Genomic DNA, 17,096 nt, shown 5'->3' with positions numbered 1-17,096 from the left:
GCTCTCTCTTGAATGCATTCAGAGAATTGGCCTCCACTGCCTTCTGAGGCAGAGAATTCCACAGATGCTAGATTTCAACCTCTCCGTACTCTAAAAAGGGAGGAATTATTACACGCAGCAAAAACAACAAAACAAAAAAAATCACGATTCCCCGCTACAATCGCATAGCTGATTGTGTTTTTATATCTGTTTTTGCTTTGGGTGTTTCAATGAAGATTATAAACCATTGCCGGCAATGAGGAGCTAAATGAGCATCGTGCCATTTCTCAATCGCTGTTTCAACAGAGATGATCGTCTGTTATTGTAATGGGTCTCTCTCTACCCGGCACCTGACTCGTCTATTGGACCGAAACTGCACATCGATGTTTCTTGGTTACGTAATCTTTTCAGAGGCAGTTTCTGTTATCATTTGAACACCTTTATTTTCTCCCCGATGATTGAAATGGACACCAGTTCTGTGGAAGTGAAAGTGAATTATATTGAAGTGCTCAGCACCGTATTTAAAATTGGGAACAAAATGATGTTCTGGCAACTAATTTAAAGAGCCTTGCCTCTGTGCTATAAAAAAACATATATTGGAATGGCCAGCCTAGAATATTGTCCAGTTCCATCACATTGTAAATGAATTGATCCCAGCGTGCCTGAAATGGATTGGAAACGTTACTTCCCATTGTACTTTTGTACTATTGTACTTCCACGAGAATTCAGATTTTTATCTTCACTTTACGTGTGAATTCATTTCCGCAGGTCAATTTTTGGAAACTTTTTAGAACTTACTGCTGTGCGGTTAAAGGCAGCGTGGGTGTGGGGGAGAGGCGGCAGGGAGACAGCGATGTAGTCGTTCTCTCTGAATGAGGTCGGGGGTTTCCAATGGAGCCTGAAATGGCGTGTGAGTGGCTAAGTGTCTGCATTTCAATGTGTGATCAATAAAGCGGATAATGTTTTCCTGGAGCAAAAAAAATAATGTGCAGTGCACGTTGCAATTATAAGGAACACATTTAGAAAGAACGAGATTACAATGCAAATACGTTAATTTGCAGTACATCTTCCAAAACCCCCCCTCGGGCCGATTTACAAATATACTGCTGATGGAGTGAATCATTGAGAAGCAGATATATCTGCTCAATTCCTAATCTGTGTTGAGTAGAGTGTGTGTTTGTGTGTGTATTTTGGTGATAGATTGGAGAAGGGAAGCGAGTAGACTGTTGTCACCGCTGATCCTTCCTTGAAAACGCATCTGAGTGTAATTGGGACGAAGATCCTGTGATGAAATAGCCCATAAACATTAACACCAGCATTGTGGGGTTTGACCAAGGGCAATTGTTACACTGAACAGATTCCGCCGTGAACAGGTATTTCCTAGGCAGGGTTAGTTAGGTACGTGGCCTCTGGGCAAGGAAATGGGCAAAGATCAGTATTCTCAATCATGGACTGGGAGTCAATCTCTGAATTTAGGCTTTCTTTGTAAGGAACGAGCAGACGTGCTTGTGATGTTGGTCACTCCAACGATGACCTTAGAGAATTGTTATTTGTCAGGCACTGGAGGACAACAGTCGTCATCAGAATCCTTAATAAAACGAAAGTAAAGCATTTAGCGTTATATTTATATAGAATATACTAGCGCAGGAAGAATGGAATATGTTATTGAACAGTGTTTTCAATCCCCACGTTCATCCAGCTGCCCCACGCCGTCATTCGCTCAGTCACATTACAAGGAAGCCACAGAGCATCCGCCTGCTTCGCACTTTCCCCACACCACACCACACCTGTCCTTACATCATGCCAGAATCTCCAAAGCACGCATCCTATATTCATCTCTCCGAATGAGCGTGCTTTTTACACTCACTCGGTCCTGATGTGACAAGTGCTGTCTTACTGGAATTGCTCCGAACTACTTCCTCCAAGTCTGTTTCTTGTGCCAAGTAGGGGCGGGGGGGACTGGTTCATAGATCCCCGCATGAGGGAGCGCAGGTCCCTGGTGCTTTATCTCGCTGCTGATCACCCTCCGAGTGTCATCCTTTAACCAGGGAGGGAACATCCATCCAATTATCCAGCTCTGGCTGAATGTGTTCTTGACCGGACCAGAAATTGAAGTAGAGACAGAAGGAACTGCAGATGCTGGGATCTTGAGCAAAGCACGAAGTGTTGGAGGAACTCAGCGGGCTGTGGCCCGAAACGTTGTCCATCCCCCCCCACAGATGCTGCCTGGCCCGCAGAGTTCCTCCCTTTGTGTTTCGATATAAAGCTGCCCAACGCAGGGGGATGAGGACTCAACTGGAGGGTCTCTTGTTTGGTAACCACCACCTCCCACTGCCAGCAACTTGCTGTGTTTAGTTGTTTGTAAACCAGCCCATTTACGATGCCCCTTCGTCTCCACTTGTGTTAAGGCGGAGGTTAGGGGGGGGGGGGGGGAGAGGGAGGCAAGGAATAGTGCGGTGGAATCCTGGAAATGCAATACTCCTCCGAGTTAGCTCACTTCATTATTCACTACTGCCTTGGCCGGTATTGAATGAACGGTGCTTTGATCAACACCGAGCATGAAACCTAGACTTTAATCGTGACCGACCTGGTCTGAGCCAGCATCAAGAAACCGACTGGGGCCTGAAACATTTCTGACTGCTATCAGACTGTGAACATGGTACACGGGCCATATTTCAAATTCCAGCAGAACTCGGTCACGACACGAGGAAGAGGCACCGCATTACATCACCGAGTGCATGAACTGATCGTGGAAGATCAACACATCCATCACACACTGGAACAGGCACCGAGACAGTCACTGCCCCCCGCCTTGTATCTGTCCCCATGAGTATGTGTGCTGTTGTGAGCCTATGTGCCTTTGTGTTTCCCCGAGGGTCTGGGTTGTAGCATTGTCTCACTGTGTGTGTCCGCTCGTATCTCCCCCCCTTCATGTCTCTGTCTCACTCCCTACATACAGCCCATTGCGACTCTTCACCCCAGTCTCCTGTTCTTGGTTATGTCTCAGTTTCTCCCCAGATCTGAATCATTCCAATCTCCGTCTCTTTGCATTTCTTGTGACTATCCCTCCGAATACCATTTAGTGTCTGTATCTGCCTGTTCTGTTTGACCCTGGTCCACCCCTCTCTCATCTGCCAGGTACTCTGTACATGAACGATTCCGATTGCCCAAGTGTAATTTCAGAAATTGCTTGTGTATGTATATGTTTAACATCCTTGTACCATCGTCTACAAACCAATCTGCTGGGCGCCTCTGCTAGGTCCTTTACTGCCATTTGTTTAACTGTAATCCATCCGTACATTCAATCTTAATTGTGTGTAAAATATATAATGTCGTTGATTCAAACGCTATCTGTAGAAGTGTATATACCAAGCCAACGCGATGGGATTACTTACGGAATCCCTCAGTAGAAAGCAAGCAGCGAACGTTTAGACCAGTTTACAATTACTACCTGGCAAATCTCATTCATAAAGTCGCGGTGTGGCATCCACCCCTTCCCGTGTGGGGACCGTGCACAGCCCGGCGAGCTGCACCCAGTGCATGTGTTTCATGTTCTCCTTACCTGCACTTGCATGAAGGATCCTCGGTAGAAGCAGCAAGCTGCCGCCGAGATCGCGCTCCACAAACTGCACTTGTCAGTCATTCTCGCTTCCTCCAAGGGTGAGTGTAATCCAGGATCTTAACAAGAACTGACCCCCGGGTTCCTCCCACACCCTCGGCTTGAATTACTGCCCGTTACACATCTACAGATGCTGGATGAGGGGAGGGGAGGGGAGAGGGTGGTCTGGCGCAGTCCCGGAGATGCTGCTAGGCATCACCCTCCTGACAGTCCGCGGCACCGCCAATGACGACTGTCAGGAGCTGCTTCCCAGCTCATGAAAATGCAAGCAAGTCCCAGCGGGAATTGATGGGGAGCTGATGGTGATGGAGGTGGGGAGAGGGGAGAGGGGGAAGGATGGGCGAGTCCAACTCAGTTCACCCACCCACTCACCCACCCACTCACCCACCCAGCCACTCCCAGCCAGAACACTTGTCCTGGGTTGCAAGCCCACAGCCCCCTTGCCCCCGGGCACCGGCTGACGCCAAGAGCTCGGCTCTCACTCCGCGGGTTCTCTCGGGGAAGGGGTGGGGGGGGGGGGGGGGGGGGGTAGTGGCAAATATAAAAGGGCAGGAAAAGACAGCGGATAAAGCAGCCGCTCTCTGCTCAGGCAGCCTCGCAGCCCGCGGTGCCCACAGTCAGATTCAGACACCACGCGTTAGCTGCATCTTGGGCGAGTGAACAGCCGGCCAGCCGCTCGCCAGCCAGCCTGCTCATCAACGCAAGTCTGCAGCCGGGGTCTGTACAGACACAACGGGGCTTCCCTCCCCACCCCCGCGTAAACATGCTCCCCTCTTCGCACGTACCCACACCCAGCTCTTTCCCCGCATCCCCACTCTGTGAGGTTATCCACTTTGGTGGTAAGAATAGGAAGGCAGAGAATTATCTGAATGGTGTCAAGTTAGGAAAAGGGGACGTACAACGAGATCTGGGTGTCCCAGTGCATCAGTCACTGAAAGGAAGCATGCAGTGCAGCAGGCAGTGAAGAAAGCCAATGGAACTGGGTACTGATTGAGAATGATCAGCCATGATCACATTGAATGGCGGTGCTGGCTCGAAGGGCCGAATGGCCTCCTCCTGCACCTATTGTCTATTCTCTCTCTCTCTCTCTCTCTCTCTCTGCCCTCAGCTCTTATCGCTCTGCCCCATCGCACAACCCGCCTGTCCGGGTGGGGAAGGTGAGCTCCATCCCCAGGGTAACTCGGGATGACCGCTCGGACAGGTGCAAAGGCAGGTTGTGTGCGTGGGGAGTGTTGGAGTTGGTTAGGACTGCTGGGAATCGCACACAAATTACAATAGACAATAGGTGCAGGAGGAGGCCATTCGGCCCTTCGAGCCAGCACCGCCATTCAATGTGATCATGGCTGATCATTTTCAATCAGTACCCCGTTCCTGCCTTCTCCCCATACCCCCTGACTCCGCTATCCTTAAGAGCTCTATCTAGCTCTCTCTTAAATGCATTCAGAGAATTGGCCTCCACTGCCTTCTGAGGCAGAGAATTCCACAGATTCACAACTCTCTGACTGAAAAGGTTTTTCCTCATCTCAGTTCTAAATGGCCTACCCCTTATTCTTAAACTGTGGCCCCTTGTTCTGGACTCCCCCAACATTGGGAACATGTTTCCTGCCTCTAACGTGTCCAACCCCTTAATAATCTTATACGTTTCGATAAGATCTCCTCTCATCCTTCTAAATTCCAGTGTATACAAGCCTAGTCGCTCCAGTCTTTTAACATATGATAGTCCCACCATTCCGGGAATTAACCTAGGAAACCTACGCTGCATGCCCTCAATAGCAAGAATATCCTTCATCAAATTTGGAGACCAAAACTGCACACAGTACTCCAGGTGCGGTCTCACTAGGGCCCTGTACAACTGCAGAAGGACCTCTTTGCTCCTATACTCAGACGCAGGCCCTTTGGCCCACTATGTCCATGCAACTCGTTGTACTTATCTACACTAATCCCATTTATCCCTATTTAGGTACATTGGGTTGATAGTTCAGGTAGTCTCCTAGGTGCTTGTTAAATGTGACAGTGTCTGCCTCCACCACTTCCTAGCAGATTCACACTCGGTGTGAAAAATTCCCCATTAGATCCCCTTGAAACTTTAACATCTCACCATGAGAAAATATTTCCACTATCTATCCCTCCTGTAGTTTTAATACCTCTATCGAGTCACCCCTCAGCCTCTGCTGCTCCAAGGAAACAATCTCAACCCATCCAGTCTTTCCTTACAACTGAAATGTTCCAATCCAGGCAACATCCTGGTGAATCTCCTCTACACCCATTCCAAAACAATAACATCCTCTTACAAGTATTTTAATCAGCCTGAAGAAGGGTCCAGACCTGAAATGTTACCTATCTATGTTCTCCCAAGATGCTGCCTGGCCCAATGAGTTACTCCAGCACTTTGTCTTTTTTTTTGTTGTAAACCAGTATCTACAGTTCCTTGTTTATTCAGTATTTTATAAAGTTGTAATTTGACATTCCAACTCCATCATTCTATGCAACATTTGAAGTATTGTTGCAATTCTATGCAGTGGATAAATTTTCTATAATATATTATGGTTATACGTTCCCTATAATATATACAAGGTAACATCAAAAAACAGAGAATGCTAGACATACTCAGCTGGCCAGTAGTATCTGTAGGGAGAAATTGAGAATTGACATTTTGTGTCTTTGCTTGGATGTGCCATTCTGATCTATAAAACATGTTGGTCTTAACACAGATCAGGAATAAATAGGGTTATAAGAATAAACGTAAAGTGGTGATTAAAACAAAGTGTGAGGAAATCCTGTTAATAATGTTAAATTGTCCATATGCCAAAATACATTAAGTTTAAAACAAAAAAGGATTGGAAAGTTTAATATAGTATAGTGCATAGATTAGTATAAATTAATCACTGTAGGATTTAAAAAAAAGAAACGATGGTCAGAGCAAAGGAAAGGTGAAACATTAAAGCAAGCAGAGGTAAAATAATTCCAGTATGTCAGTAAGACAAAAAGTGAATCTACATTAGAAAAGATGAAAATACATAAGGATCAATAACAAAAACAATAGCATTCAGACCACCCATCTAATATAATATTCATGGGGAATTTTAACTCCACTGAAACTAACAGGCAGGTGAGTGGGTAAAAAGGATTCGGAAATGGAGTTCCTAAAGGGTGAAGACTACTACACCACAAGGAAAGACTCACCACCTGATCTGGCAATGGTGAATGAACTGGAGCTGGAAAGAGGGGAGCATCCAGTAAAAATGACTGTCACATAATTGGCCTCAAGAGAAAAGTTGAGGATAATAGAACGTTTATCAGCAGGTTATGATAGTTGGATAAGGAAACAATGGAAGAAGGTTCCAACACCACTGACTTCAGCAATGCCTGCATTGACTGATTATTGAATGACCCTTTTAGTTGTGAATATTCCAAGTCATATTATATAATTGTCGTTATGTAATTTATATAATAAATGTAACAACATGAAAAGGTGCGGCATCTTCAATAGTAGAGTGTTCAAATTATCCAAAAAATATAAGTGTGCAACTATCCATATAAATACTGTGTAACATGGATTGGAGAAGCATTACTCCAATGAGGCTTATAGTGTAAACTCACCCTTTGTCATACATTTTATAATGTGTTCTTTCTCAATCACTGTGATTGTCAACACCTTCCTAACATCCCCATCTTTTCCATGTATGTGATCCAGTGTCAATTGATTTATATACAAGTATATGAGTTGTATTCATTGTAAACTGCTTCTTTCTCTCAAAAGATTGTGGGTCTTCTAGTTATTATGCAAATGGATAGCTTACTTAGTGTAGAAGAGCATCCAAAACGGGCTCAACTGGGCACAAGCACGCCTGTTTCTCTTTACACTGTTTGCTTTGGTCCCTGTAATATATATCGGATTGATTGTTTCCTTGTAACATGCCATCCATTAGCACTTCGGCCAAGGTCAAATAATTCAGTAGCCAGCAGGACCTTACCAATCACCAGTGTCCCCAGTGGCAATCCAGTGGAAAACGAACTATTTGGATGATTGGTAACAGCAGAAAGTTGGTGGTAAATTCAAGCCTGTTTAATACAATACCCGATATTTGTAAGTCCGTTTATTTTGAGTTTTGAAACCCTCAATTAAGTTCAGTATTGTAACGTATGCAGCTGGTGTTAACGGAAAGACAACCAATCTTTACCGCACCCTCTGCAACTCCTTGGTTCGCTCATCCCTTTCCATCACAACCACCCCCTCACCAGGTACTTTCCCTGCAATTGCAGGAGATGTAACACCCGTCCCTATACCTCCTTCATCCAGAGACCCCAGCAGTCCTTCCAGGTGAGACAGAGGTTCACGTGCACCTCCTCTCCTACATCCAGTGTTCCTGATGAGGCCTCCTGTACATCAGCAAGACCAAGCACAGACTCGGCGACCGTTTCTTTCAATCAATTGACACTGGATCACAAAGAAACACTGGATCCGATTGCTAACCATTTTAACTGATCTTCCTGTTCTCATATTGTCTTGTCTGTCCTGGGCCGCATCCATTGCTAGAGTGAGGCCACACTCAAACTGGAGGAATAGCATCTCATATTCTGCTTGAGTAGCCTACAACCCAACAGTGTGAATATGGAATTTTCCAATTTAGGTAACTAACCAAAACCCTTCTTCCCAGCACCCATACCTACCCCCCTCCCTGTGTCCCACCTGGATACACACCCATTTCTTTCCTCCCCGTCCACCTACATTCCTTCCTCTGACTTCACAGTTTGCAACTCTTCTAACCTCATCTCACACCTTTTGTTTATTTCATCTCTGGCCTTTGTCCAACCATCTGCTTATCAACACCCATCACAATCAATCTGAAAAAGCGTCCCCACCTGAAATGTCGCCTATCCATGTTCTCCAGTGATGTGCCTGACCTGAGTTAATCCAGCACTTTGTGTCTTTTTTGTAAACCAACATCTGCAGTTCCTTGTTTCTACAATCCAATGCCCCACTTTAGAAATCTTGATATCTAATGGTTTCTTTGTACATGAAATGGAATGAGTGTTGATGCTGCCTGCCAATTCTTATTGCCTCCAATGGTATTAGTCTTATTCCATGTTAATGATTCTGCTGCATGATGAGCTGGATGAACTGTTTCAGTCCATTGCATCATGGTCAGAACAATCCGCAGCGAATTGAAACATCTATATTTAGGAATCCAAGGCCATGCCTTAAGAGACATTTAATTCCATAAAGATTTTTGGCAGATCTTTTTTTATTCTGAGGGAGAGAGGGAAATAGCATGTCCTTAATGATCACATCAGTCTACTACAAGACCCTTCAACAAGACCATAGCTAATCTGATCTCTGGCCAAACCCTTCACATTCCTCCCCAATCCCCATAATTGTATTCCTAAATAATTAAAACAACTCGGCATTGAATATGTTCAATGACTCAGCATCTCAGGCTCTCTGGGTAGAGGATACTGGAGATTCACAATCATCTAAGAGGACAGGTTTCTCCTCAACTCAGTCTTAATGGTCAATCATTTATTTTGAAACTGTACACTGCAAATCTGGTGTTACCCAGTAAAGGAAACATCTTCATAGCATTGACTCCATTTAGCTTCTCACATTTTTTTTTAATTTCAAGGATCAGTATTTCCTCTTCAAAACTATAGGTTTATGCCCACTCTGCTCAATCTTTCCTCGAGAGACAACTACCTCACCTCAAAAAGAGAGTAAATATTTTCAATGGGACCATTTTGTCCTCTCTTTTTCCATTAATCTTCTCCTATTTCGTACATTGAACAGTACAGCACAGGAATGGGCCCTTCAGCCCACAATGTTTATGCTGAACATGATGTCCAGTTGAACTATGCCTGCACATGATTCATATCCCTTTATTCTCTGTACTTGCTTGTGCCTATGTAAAAGCCTCTTAAACACTACTATGTGTAGGAAAATAACTGCAGATGCTGGTGCAAATCGAAGGTATCACAAAAAGCTGGAGTAACTCAGCAGGTCAGGCAGCGTCACCCATTCTTTCTCTCCTGATACATTAAACACGACTATTGTATATGCTTCCACCACCATCCCAGGCAATGCATTTCAGGTCCCCACCACCCTCTGTGCACAAAAACCATACCCCCCACTTCTCCAGTAAACTTTCCCCATCTCACCTTATAGCCATGCCCTCTTGTGTTGGACATTTTCACTCTGGGAGTAAAGGTTCTGACTGTTTAACATATCTATACTTCTCATAAATTTTAAATACTTCTATCGAGTCTCCCCTCAAACTCCTACATTCCAGAGAAAACAACCCAAGTGTATCCAACCTCTCCTTGTAGTTGAAACCCTCTAATCCAGGCAGCATTCTGGAAAACCTCCTCTTCACCCTCTCCATACTTTTGATATCTTTCTTGTAATGGGGTGACCAGAATTGCATGCAATATTCCAAATGCGGCCTAACCAACGTCCTATAGAGCTGCATCATGACTTCCTGATTCTTATATTCAATGGCCCTAGCAACGAAGACAGGCATACCATATATGCCTTGTTAGCACCCTATCTACTTATGTTGCCACCTTTAGGGAGCTATGAACTTGGACTCTGCAATCCATCTGCACATCATTGCTGTGAAGGGCTTGCCATCAACTGTACACTCCCGCTTTACATTCAACCTCTCAAAGTGAAACATCTCACACTCGTTCGGATTAAAGTCCATCCGGCATTTCACAGCCCATTTCTGGAGCTGATCTATATCTCACTGTATCTTTTGACAGCCTTCCTCTGTCTGCAACTCCTCCAATCTTTGCATCACCAGCAAACGTACTCACCAACCAAATCTCCGTGTCCAAGGGAGACACAAAATGCTGGAGTAACTCAGCGGGTCAGGCAGCATCTCGGGAGAGATGGAATGGGTGACGTTTCGGGTCAGGACCCATCTTCCAAGTCCATGGTCATTTGTATATATCACAAACAGCTGAGGTCCTTGCAGAACTTCACTGGTCACAGACCTCCAGCCAGAATACCTACCTTCTGCCACAACCCTCTGTCTTCTATGAATGAGGCCAGTTCCAAATCTTCACAATCATTGTGAATCTTCTGGATCAGCTACCATGAGGGGCCTATCAAAAGCCTTACTTCTTTCCTTTACTTTCTGAAAATCTAAACCTTATGCTTTTGGAACCAATTTTCTCTTGGAAAATCATGCATTGATATTCTTACTAGTATGATAACTTAGTGTGTTATTATATAGAGATTACACATCATATACTTGCCATTTACATTTGTGCCTTGAAAGTATCCCAAGTGATTCCCTCAGTGAAACTTAACTTGGCCTGGTCTACAGAACTTGACTGAAATCTTAAAAGTCCTCGGACAGGCAGAAATGAGTGTGCAAATATATATTTAAAATGACATGATGCATCCATCAGGTAGGAGGTGAGGTTTCACTTTTACACAAAACAAGCAAAGAGACAGAGTACATTAGAAAACTGACGTAGGAATAGACCACTTGGCCTCTCAAGCCTGCTCGGTCATTCCATATAATCATGGTTGATCTGCCCCAGATCCCATCTCCTCTTCTGTGCCAATTCCTTATAGCCCTCAATTCCCTCATTTTTCAAAAATTATCTCCTCCTCTTTACGCACCCCCAATGATCCAGCCTCCACAATCCTCATGGGGTAAAGAATTCCAGATATTCACCACCCATTGTAAGAAAGGGGAAACCTTTCGTCGGATGCCCAATGTGCACCTCTGTATGAGGTTATGATATTTTCTACATTTTGGGGTTTGTCTCTTCCCCACCAATTTTCGCCGGTAATGTAAGTTGATCAGAAAATGGGACAAAGCATAAGCCAAGCACTTGACCCAATCCCAAAATATAGACTGGACTATAAATTCCTTTTATCCAGCTCACAAATCCCTTGGTCATATTATTTTTTGCTTTCTTAATTGGATTTTGAATTTACATCTATAACTCCTTCAATGCAATGGTAGACACAAAATGCTGGAGTAACTCAGCGGGTCAGGCAGCATCTCGGGAGAGAAGGAATGGGTGACTTTCGGGTCGAGACCTTTCTTCAATCAGATTGAAACCAGCATCTGCAGTTTTTTTCCTTCAATGCAATACTTGTCAATAATATCATTGAATGATGTTTGATCTGCAACGGTAAACTAGGAGTGGTGGAGGCGACCTCAGCCATTGGCATGGAAATCCTCAAACGTTTGAAGATGCTATGTTCTGACTCATTGTAATAAGGCTTGCTTTTCATCACCATCTCCTCTTCAGTCTGGGAAAGTGGTGCAGCAGTTTAAAAATCAAAACGTAAGAGTGAACAAACAGTAAACTGCTGGAGGTGTTCAGCAGCATCTGTCGAGGAAAATGGACATCCAATATTTCAGTCTGAAGAAGGGTCTCAGCCCGAAATGTCATCTATGCATTCCCTCCACAGACTGCCTGACCTGCTGAATTCCAGCAGTTTGTCTTTTACTCACGTGGCGGCGCCTAACGGCAGCGGCTGACTAGCAGTCTGTCCGTCTTTTTTTTCCCTTTTTTTGTTGTGTGTCGGTGTTGGGATGGTTTTTATATATTGTTTTTGGTTGTGTATGTGTGGGAGGGGGTGGTGGTGTGGGTGGGTGGGTGTGGGGGGGGGGGACTTTTCTCTTCCTCATGGCGCGGGGTGCGGCTCGGCTGCGGGGCCTAACAACGCCCGCTGCGGCTCGGCCGCTGGACTTTACATCACCCGGTGCGGCTTGGCCACTGGACTTTACATCCCGGTGCGGCTTGGCCGCTGGACTTTACATCCTGGTGCGGCTTGGCCGCTGGACTTAACAGTGCCCGGTGCAGCTCGGCTGCGGGGCTTAACATCGCCCGGTGCAGCTCGGCTGCGGGACTTTTCACCGCTGGTGCGGCTCGGCTGCAGGACTTAACATCGCCCGGTGCGGCTCGGCCGCGGGGCTTAACATCGCCCGGTGCAGCTCGGCTGCGGGGCTTTTCATCGCTGGTGCGGCTCGGCTGCGGACTTGACATCGCCCGGTGCGGCTCGACCACGGGACTTAGCTGCGCAAGGCTTGGTCGCGGGCCTTTCATCGCCCGGTTCGGCCGCGAGACGTTTCAGCGCCCGGTGCGGGGACTGTGCGGGTCGGTCGGGGACGAGCTGTCTGTCCGTGGGCGTGGGGAAGAGAGTGGAAGTTTTGTTGCCTCCATCACAGTGAGGGGGTGTTTGGAGTCACTGTGATGGACGTTTGTGTTGAGGTCATGTGTCTTGTGTTCTTTTTTTTTTTTTTTTTTTCTATGACTGCTATGTAGTTTCGTTCGGTACTTCGGTACCGAACGACAAATAAAGCTCTGTTATACTGTTATACAACATTGAAATACTACTGGATCACATGTAGAGCAGGCTGGGTAAAAAAAAGTGACTACAAAATACTGAAAGTCTACAATAAGAGGAAATGAACAGATTAACAATTCCTGAGATTTCTTTAGCCAGCTGCTAATCTTTTCATCATGAACCTCCACCAGGACAAAGGCTTGGATTATTCTGTGCCTGCTAGTGTTCATCTTTTTTTCAGAATCAAGACAAGTTTTTGCCCAACCCTTTCCTTTCTACTTTGTGCAGGTGAGGGGAAACTTGGCATTTCCACTTGTTCAACACAGAAACTCTCGACTCCAAGTGATCTTTGTTTTCCTTTCACTGCCTGTAATTGTCATGGTTTACAAAGAACTCTTAAAAGAAACTGAACAAAACACACATTTAAAATAATGCCACAATGATTTTTCTTTTGGGGTTACTGGCAGCAAAGGCCAAGACATTCATTCTTCTTTCCTGGAGATGATCCAGGAATGATTAAAGAAGGTCCATAACCATACTCAGAATTGCTGGCCCCAATTACTATTCAACCTAATTTGAGGCAGCAGAGTGGTGCAGCTAATAGAGCCAAATGCTACCGGTGCCACAGTACCAGTGACCCAGCTTCACTCTCAGCCTCTGTGCAGAGTTTGCACATTCTGCCTGTGACTCTGTAGGTTTCCTCTGCATACTCCAGTTTCCTCCCACATTCCAAAGATGGCGACATTAGTCGGTTAACTGGCTGGTGTAAACGTCCCTAGTGTGCGGGTGAGGGGTAGGATCTCGGAGGGATTGTTGAGAATGTGGTAAGAATAAAATAGGGTTATTGTAGGATTTATGTAAGTGGGTAGTTGACGGCAGGTGCAGACTCAGTGAGCCTAAGGTCCTGTTTCCATGCCACTTTACACCTCTAACTTCCTCAATACAGACTTGAAGATCAGACGGACTCTGCTTCGGGTCTGTGGGGATGTGTTGGTCACTCTTTCACCGGCTAAGCCTTTCACAGGGTAGCTGATTGTGTGGTTTTGGAATGCAAAGTGATCCATCATTGACATGCCAGTGGATGGTGCTCGTTGTTCAACATATTGAATTGATTGGAAAGACATTAACCATTTCACGGTTTGAAACTGAACAGTCCCTCGGTGGGATAAACCCATACATCATTGTCTAGTCATGGATACTCTGACCCCTGACTTGTTCTATGATTCGGTTGTGAAGTGCAGTCCTGTGATTGCTTCATTGTTCTGTTCTACAAACAAATCCTTTCCTAAGAATCATAGGGAAGTTGATCTCAATTAATTTTTCATTAAAGAAAAATCACCGAATTTCATGGAGAACGGCAGTGGTTGGATTAGACCTCCTGTCCCCTCAACCAATAAAGTTATGTGTGAAGAGATTGAGGAACTGGCGTTAAGAGAGTAAGTGTATATTAATGTTTTTGATGAAGATCCATTTAATTGTCCCTGAATATTCAAATTTTCCTCTGCACCACCCTCTGTGTCTTTGTTCAAATATTGTGCTGGACTGAGAGTAGACAGTTAAACTTATGTGGGCTTATTCATTATTGCAATCCCACAATCAATAGTGGTGTGGGAAGAATGTGCAGTGCCCCCATGATCAATTCCACCTAGACCAGTTCAACTTTGCCCATTGCCCCTTTAAATCCAATACGAGTAACTCCACAATGTACTGTTAAATCACTTGTGCTTAATGATTGCCAGGCAGTGGGCCATGCCACTGCAACCACACTCATCCCCTTACCCTTTCCTCACAACCCCAGCCTACACCGACTGGAGCTAAAAGATCCCATGACACTGAAGAAGATCTGGCCAGGACCTTTCCACCACTCATATCACAAAAGCATATTAAGTGGTTGTTAGTGATTGCCAGGCTTGCTCTGTGTAGATAATATGCTTTAGTGATATTCATGGTGGAAAGGTTTTTCTAGGACATGGGGGAAATCCCTTGATCTTTTATAGGATTAAGAAGGGCTGGAATGCAGCTAAGAGGTGAGTAAGGGAGCGGGGTAGACTACCGACCAGTAATTATACATCACAAGTATGTGTAAAGTATCTATGTGTAATAATCCTTGAGAAAAGCAGTCACATTTTAATTTTAATTCACCTCTGGACCCACCCAAATTACCGCACCATCAACTTGCACAAGATTAGAACATTCACCCAAGTTTATTGTTTCTTGTCACCTGTACCGAGGTACAGTGAAAAGCTTTTGTTGCGTGCTATCCATTCAGCGGAAAGACTATACGTGATTACAATCGAGCCTTTTACAGTGTAGAGATGCATGATAAGGGAATAATGTTTAGTGCAAGGTAAAGCCAGCAAAGCCCAAACAAGGATAGTCTGAGGGTCACCAATGAGGTTGATAGCAGTTCAGGATTGTTCTCTGGTTGTGTGGTAGGATGATTCAGTTGTCTGATTCAGCTGGGAAGAAACTGCCCCAAAATAACTGGCACTAGATATAAACCCACAATTATCTGTCTCAGAGGTCAGAATGCTGCCCACTCTGCTGACGTTCACACAGGAAGATGGTTCGGCAGGTTGAAGTTGTGAATTGCGTTAATGCTTCTCCGCACCACGGATGTACAAACAATGCGCTGGCAAAATATGTCAAGGTTAGCAAAATAAAATTCTGTCCTTTTTCTATTCAGTTTGTTCAGCAAATTCTCTCTCCACAAAACCCAAAAGCCTAATGAAGCCAAGGCCAGAAAATAAATTCCCTCTGTTCAATTGGATGACTGAGGTCCTCCTTTGACAGAAATGCATTAGAAAATAGATGAGCAGACTGTTCTGTGTTGAAAAGGATTTAAATAATTGAATTTAAACACTAGCTATGTGCAGACTAGGAGAAAGGAACATGTCATGGGTTCCTATCCCTATGCATTCATCCTCCCTGCAGTCCTGACTTATTATTGTATTCTCTGTGCAATTTTGAACAGCATTTGGTGTTCAAGGCGCCATGTTCAATTTAGGAGCACTAAACCAAAACCAAATGCTGTGCAACAATGCAGCAAGCCTGGCAGCATCTGTGGAGGAAATGGAGAATCAATGCTTCAGCTCTGAAGAAGAGTCCACTGTTTATTTTCCTCCACCGATGTTGCCTGGCCCACTGAGTTCCTCCGGCACTTTTGATTATTGCTCAAGATTCCTGCTCTGCAGTGACTTGTGCCTGTAAAACTGATGCTGTCTTAGGTTTCTGATACGATAAATTAGCAGGATTACAATAAGGCAGATGAACTAATAGAGAAGTCACACCACAGATGGGAAAGTGCATCCTTTTCTGATTTTTAATGGAATGAGAGAATTGTTTTCACAAGGCCCTCGCTTTTATTTTTGATTCCCACTTATCTCAGATTTGTGCTCAAAAATGAAAGGATTTCTCTCCTTTCTCCAATTAGTTCCTGTGCAGCAGATGGTGTGTGACTCAGGGAAGATTCAGAGAGTCAGCATTGAACAGCACAGAAAATTCAACCACATGAATGATGGCCTTATAGCATGCACATCTGCACCAGTTCAATTTGCCCACATCAGGCCCTTACCCTAAATATATTGGTTCATTTCAAAGTGCACTGCCTCAAGCTTCCCTACATTAACATCTATTGACCAGATTTTTATCTAATTAATCTATCTGGATCCCATGGCAGAATCACAATATCTTCATCACAACATACCCTACCACTATTTTCGTATCATCTACAAACTTTGAAACCTTACATTTTATTCTATCTACCAGTCTTTAATGTAAATAGTAAACAATTGAGGGCCAAGAACAGATCTCTGGTGTACTCCACCAGTTACATCCCTCCGCTCTGCAATGGACCCAGTTGGTCCAACTTGTTTTTTTTCAATGTGACACTCTGATTTTTGTATACAGATTTCTGACAGCACAGGTGGGAAACGTTTCCCCACAGCTGAAATGCCTAAAACTGAAAAGCATAGGTTTAGAGTAAGGAGTAAGAGGTTTGAGGGGGGGGGGGGGGGGGGATTGGGGAAAAACTCTCTCACTCAGAGGATAGATGAAATCTGGATCAAAACACCTGAAGGGATGTCAAAGATGGATACTCCCACAACATTTACAAACTATGTGGACAAGCACTGGAATCACCCGGCCACAGAAGGCCACAAACCATGTGCTGGTAAATGGGATCAGTGT

At 44.8% G+C, this 17,096-nt stretch overlaps 1 protein-coding gene across 4 annotated transcripts in view; it reads right to left on the bottom strand.

Moving 5' to 3' along the window:
* Positions 1–17,096, bottom strand: part of sh2d3ca (SH2 domain containing 3Ca) — a 125,989-nt gene that overhangs the window by 35,320 nt on the left and 73,573 nt on the right. Inside the window, exon 1 of one of the 4 annotated variants that reach the window (XM_078425756.1) lies at positions 3,542–3,904. The exons of the other annotated variants lie outside the window; for them this stretch is intronic. Coding sequence (XP_078281882.1) covers positions 3,542–3,622 — 81 coding nt within the window. The 5' untranslated portion in view covers positions 3,623–3,904. Of the gene's footprint in view, positions 1–3,541; positions 3,905–17,096 lie in introns of those variants that run through there. 4 annotated transcript variants of the gene reach the window in all.

This window comes from Rhinoraja longicauda, chromosome 31 (genome assembly GCF_053455715.1).
Source record: "Rhinoraja longicauda isolate Sanriku21f chromosome 31, sRhiLon1.1, whole genome shotgun sequence".
In the NCBI taxonomy this organism is placed as follows: domain Eukaryota; kingdom Metazoa; phylum Chordata; class Chondrichthyes; order Rajiformes; family Arhynchobatidae; genus Rhinoraja; species Rhinoraja longicauda.
Note: the sequence above shows the minus strand (reverse complement) of the source record. Positions and strands in the feature narration are given on the sequence as shown.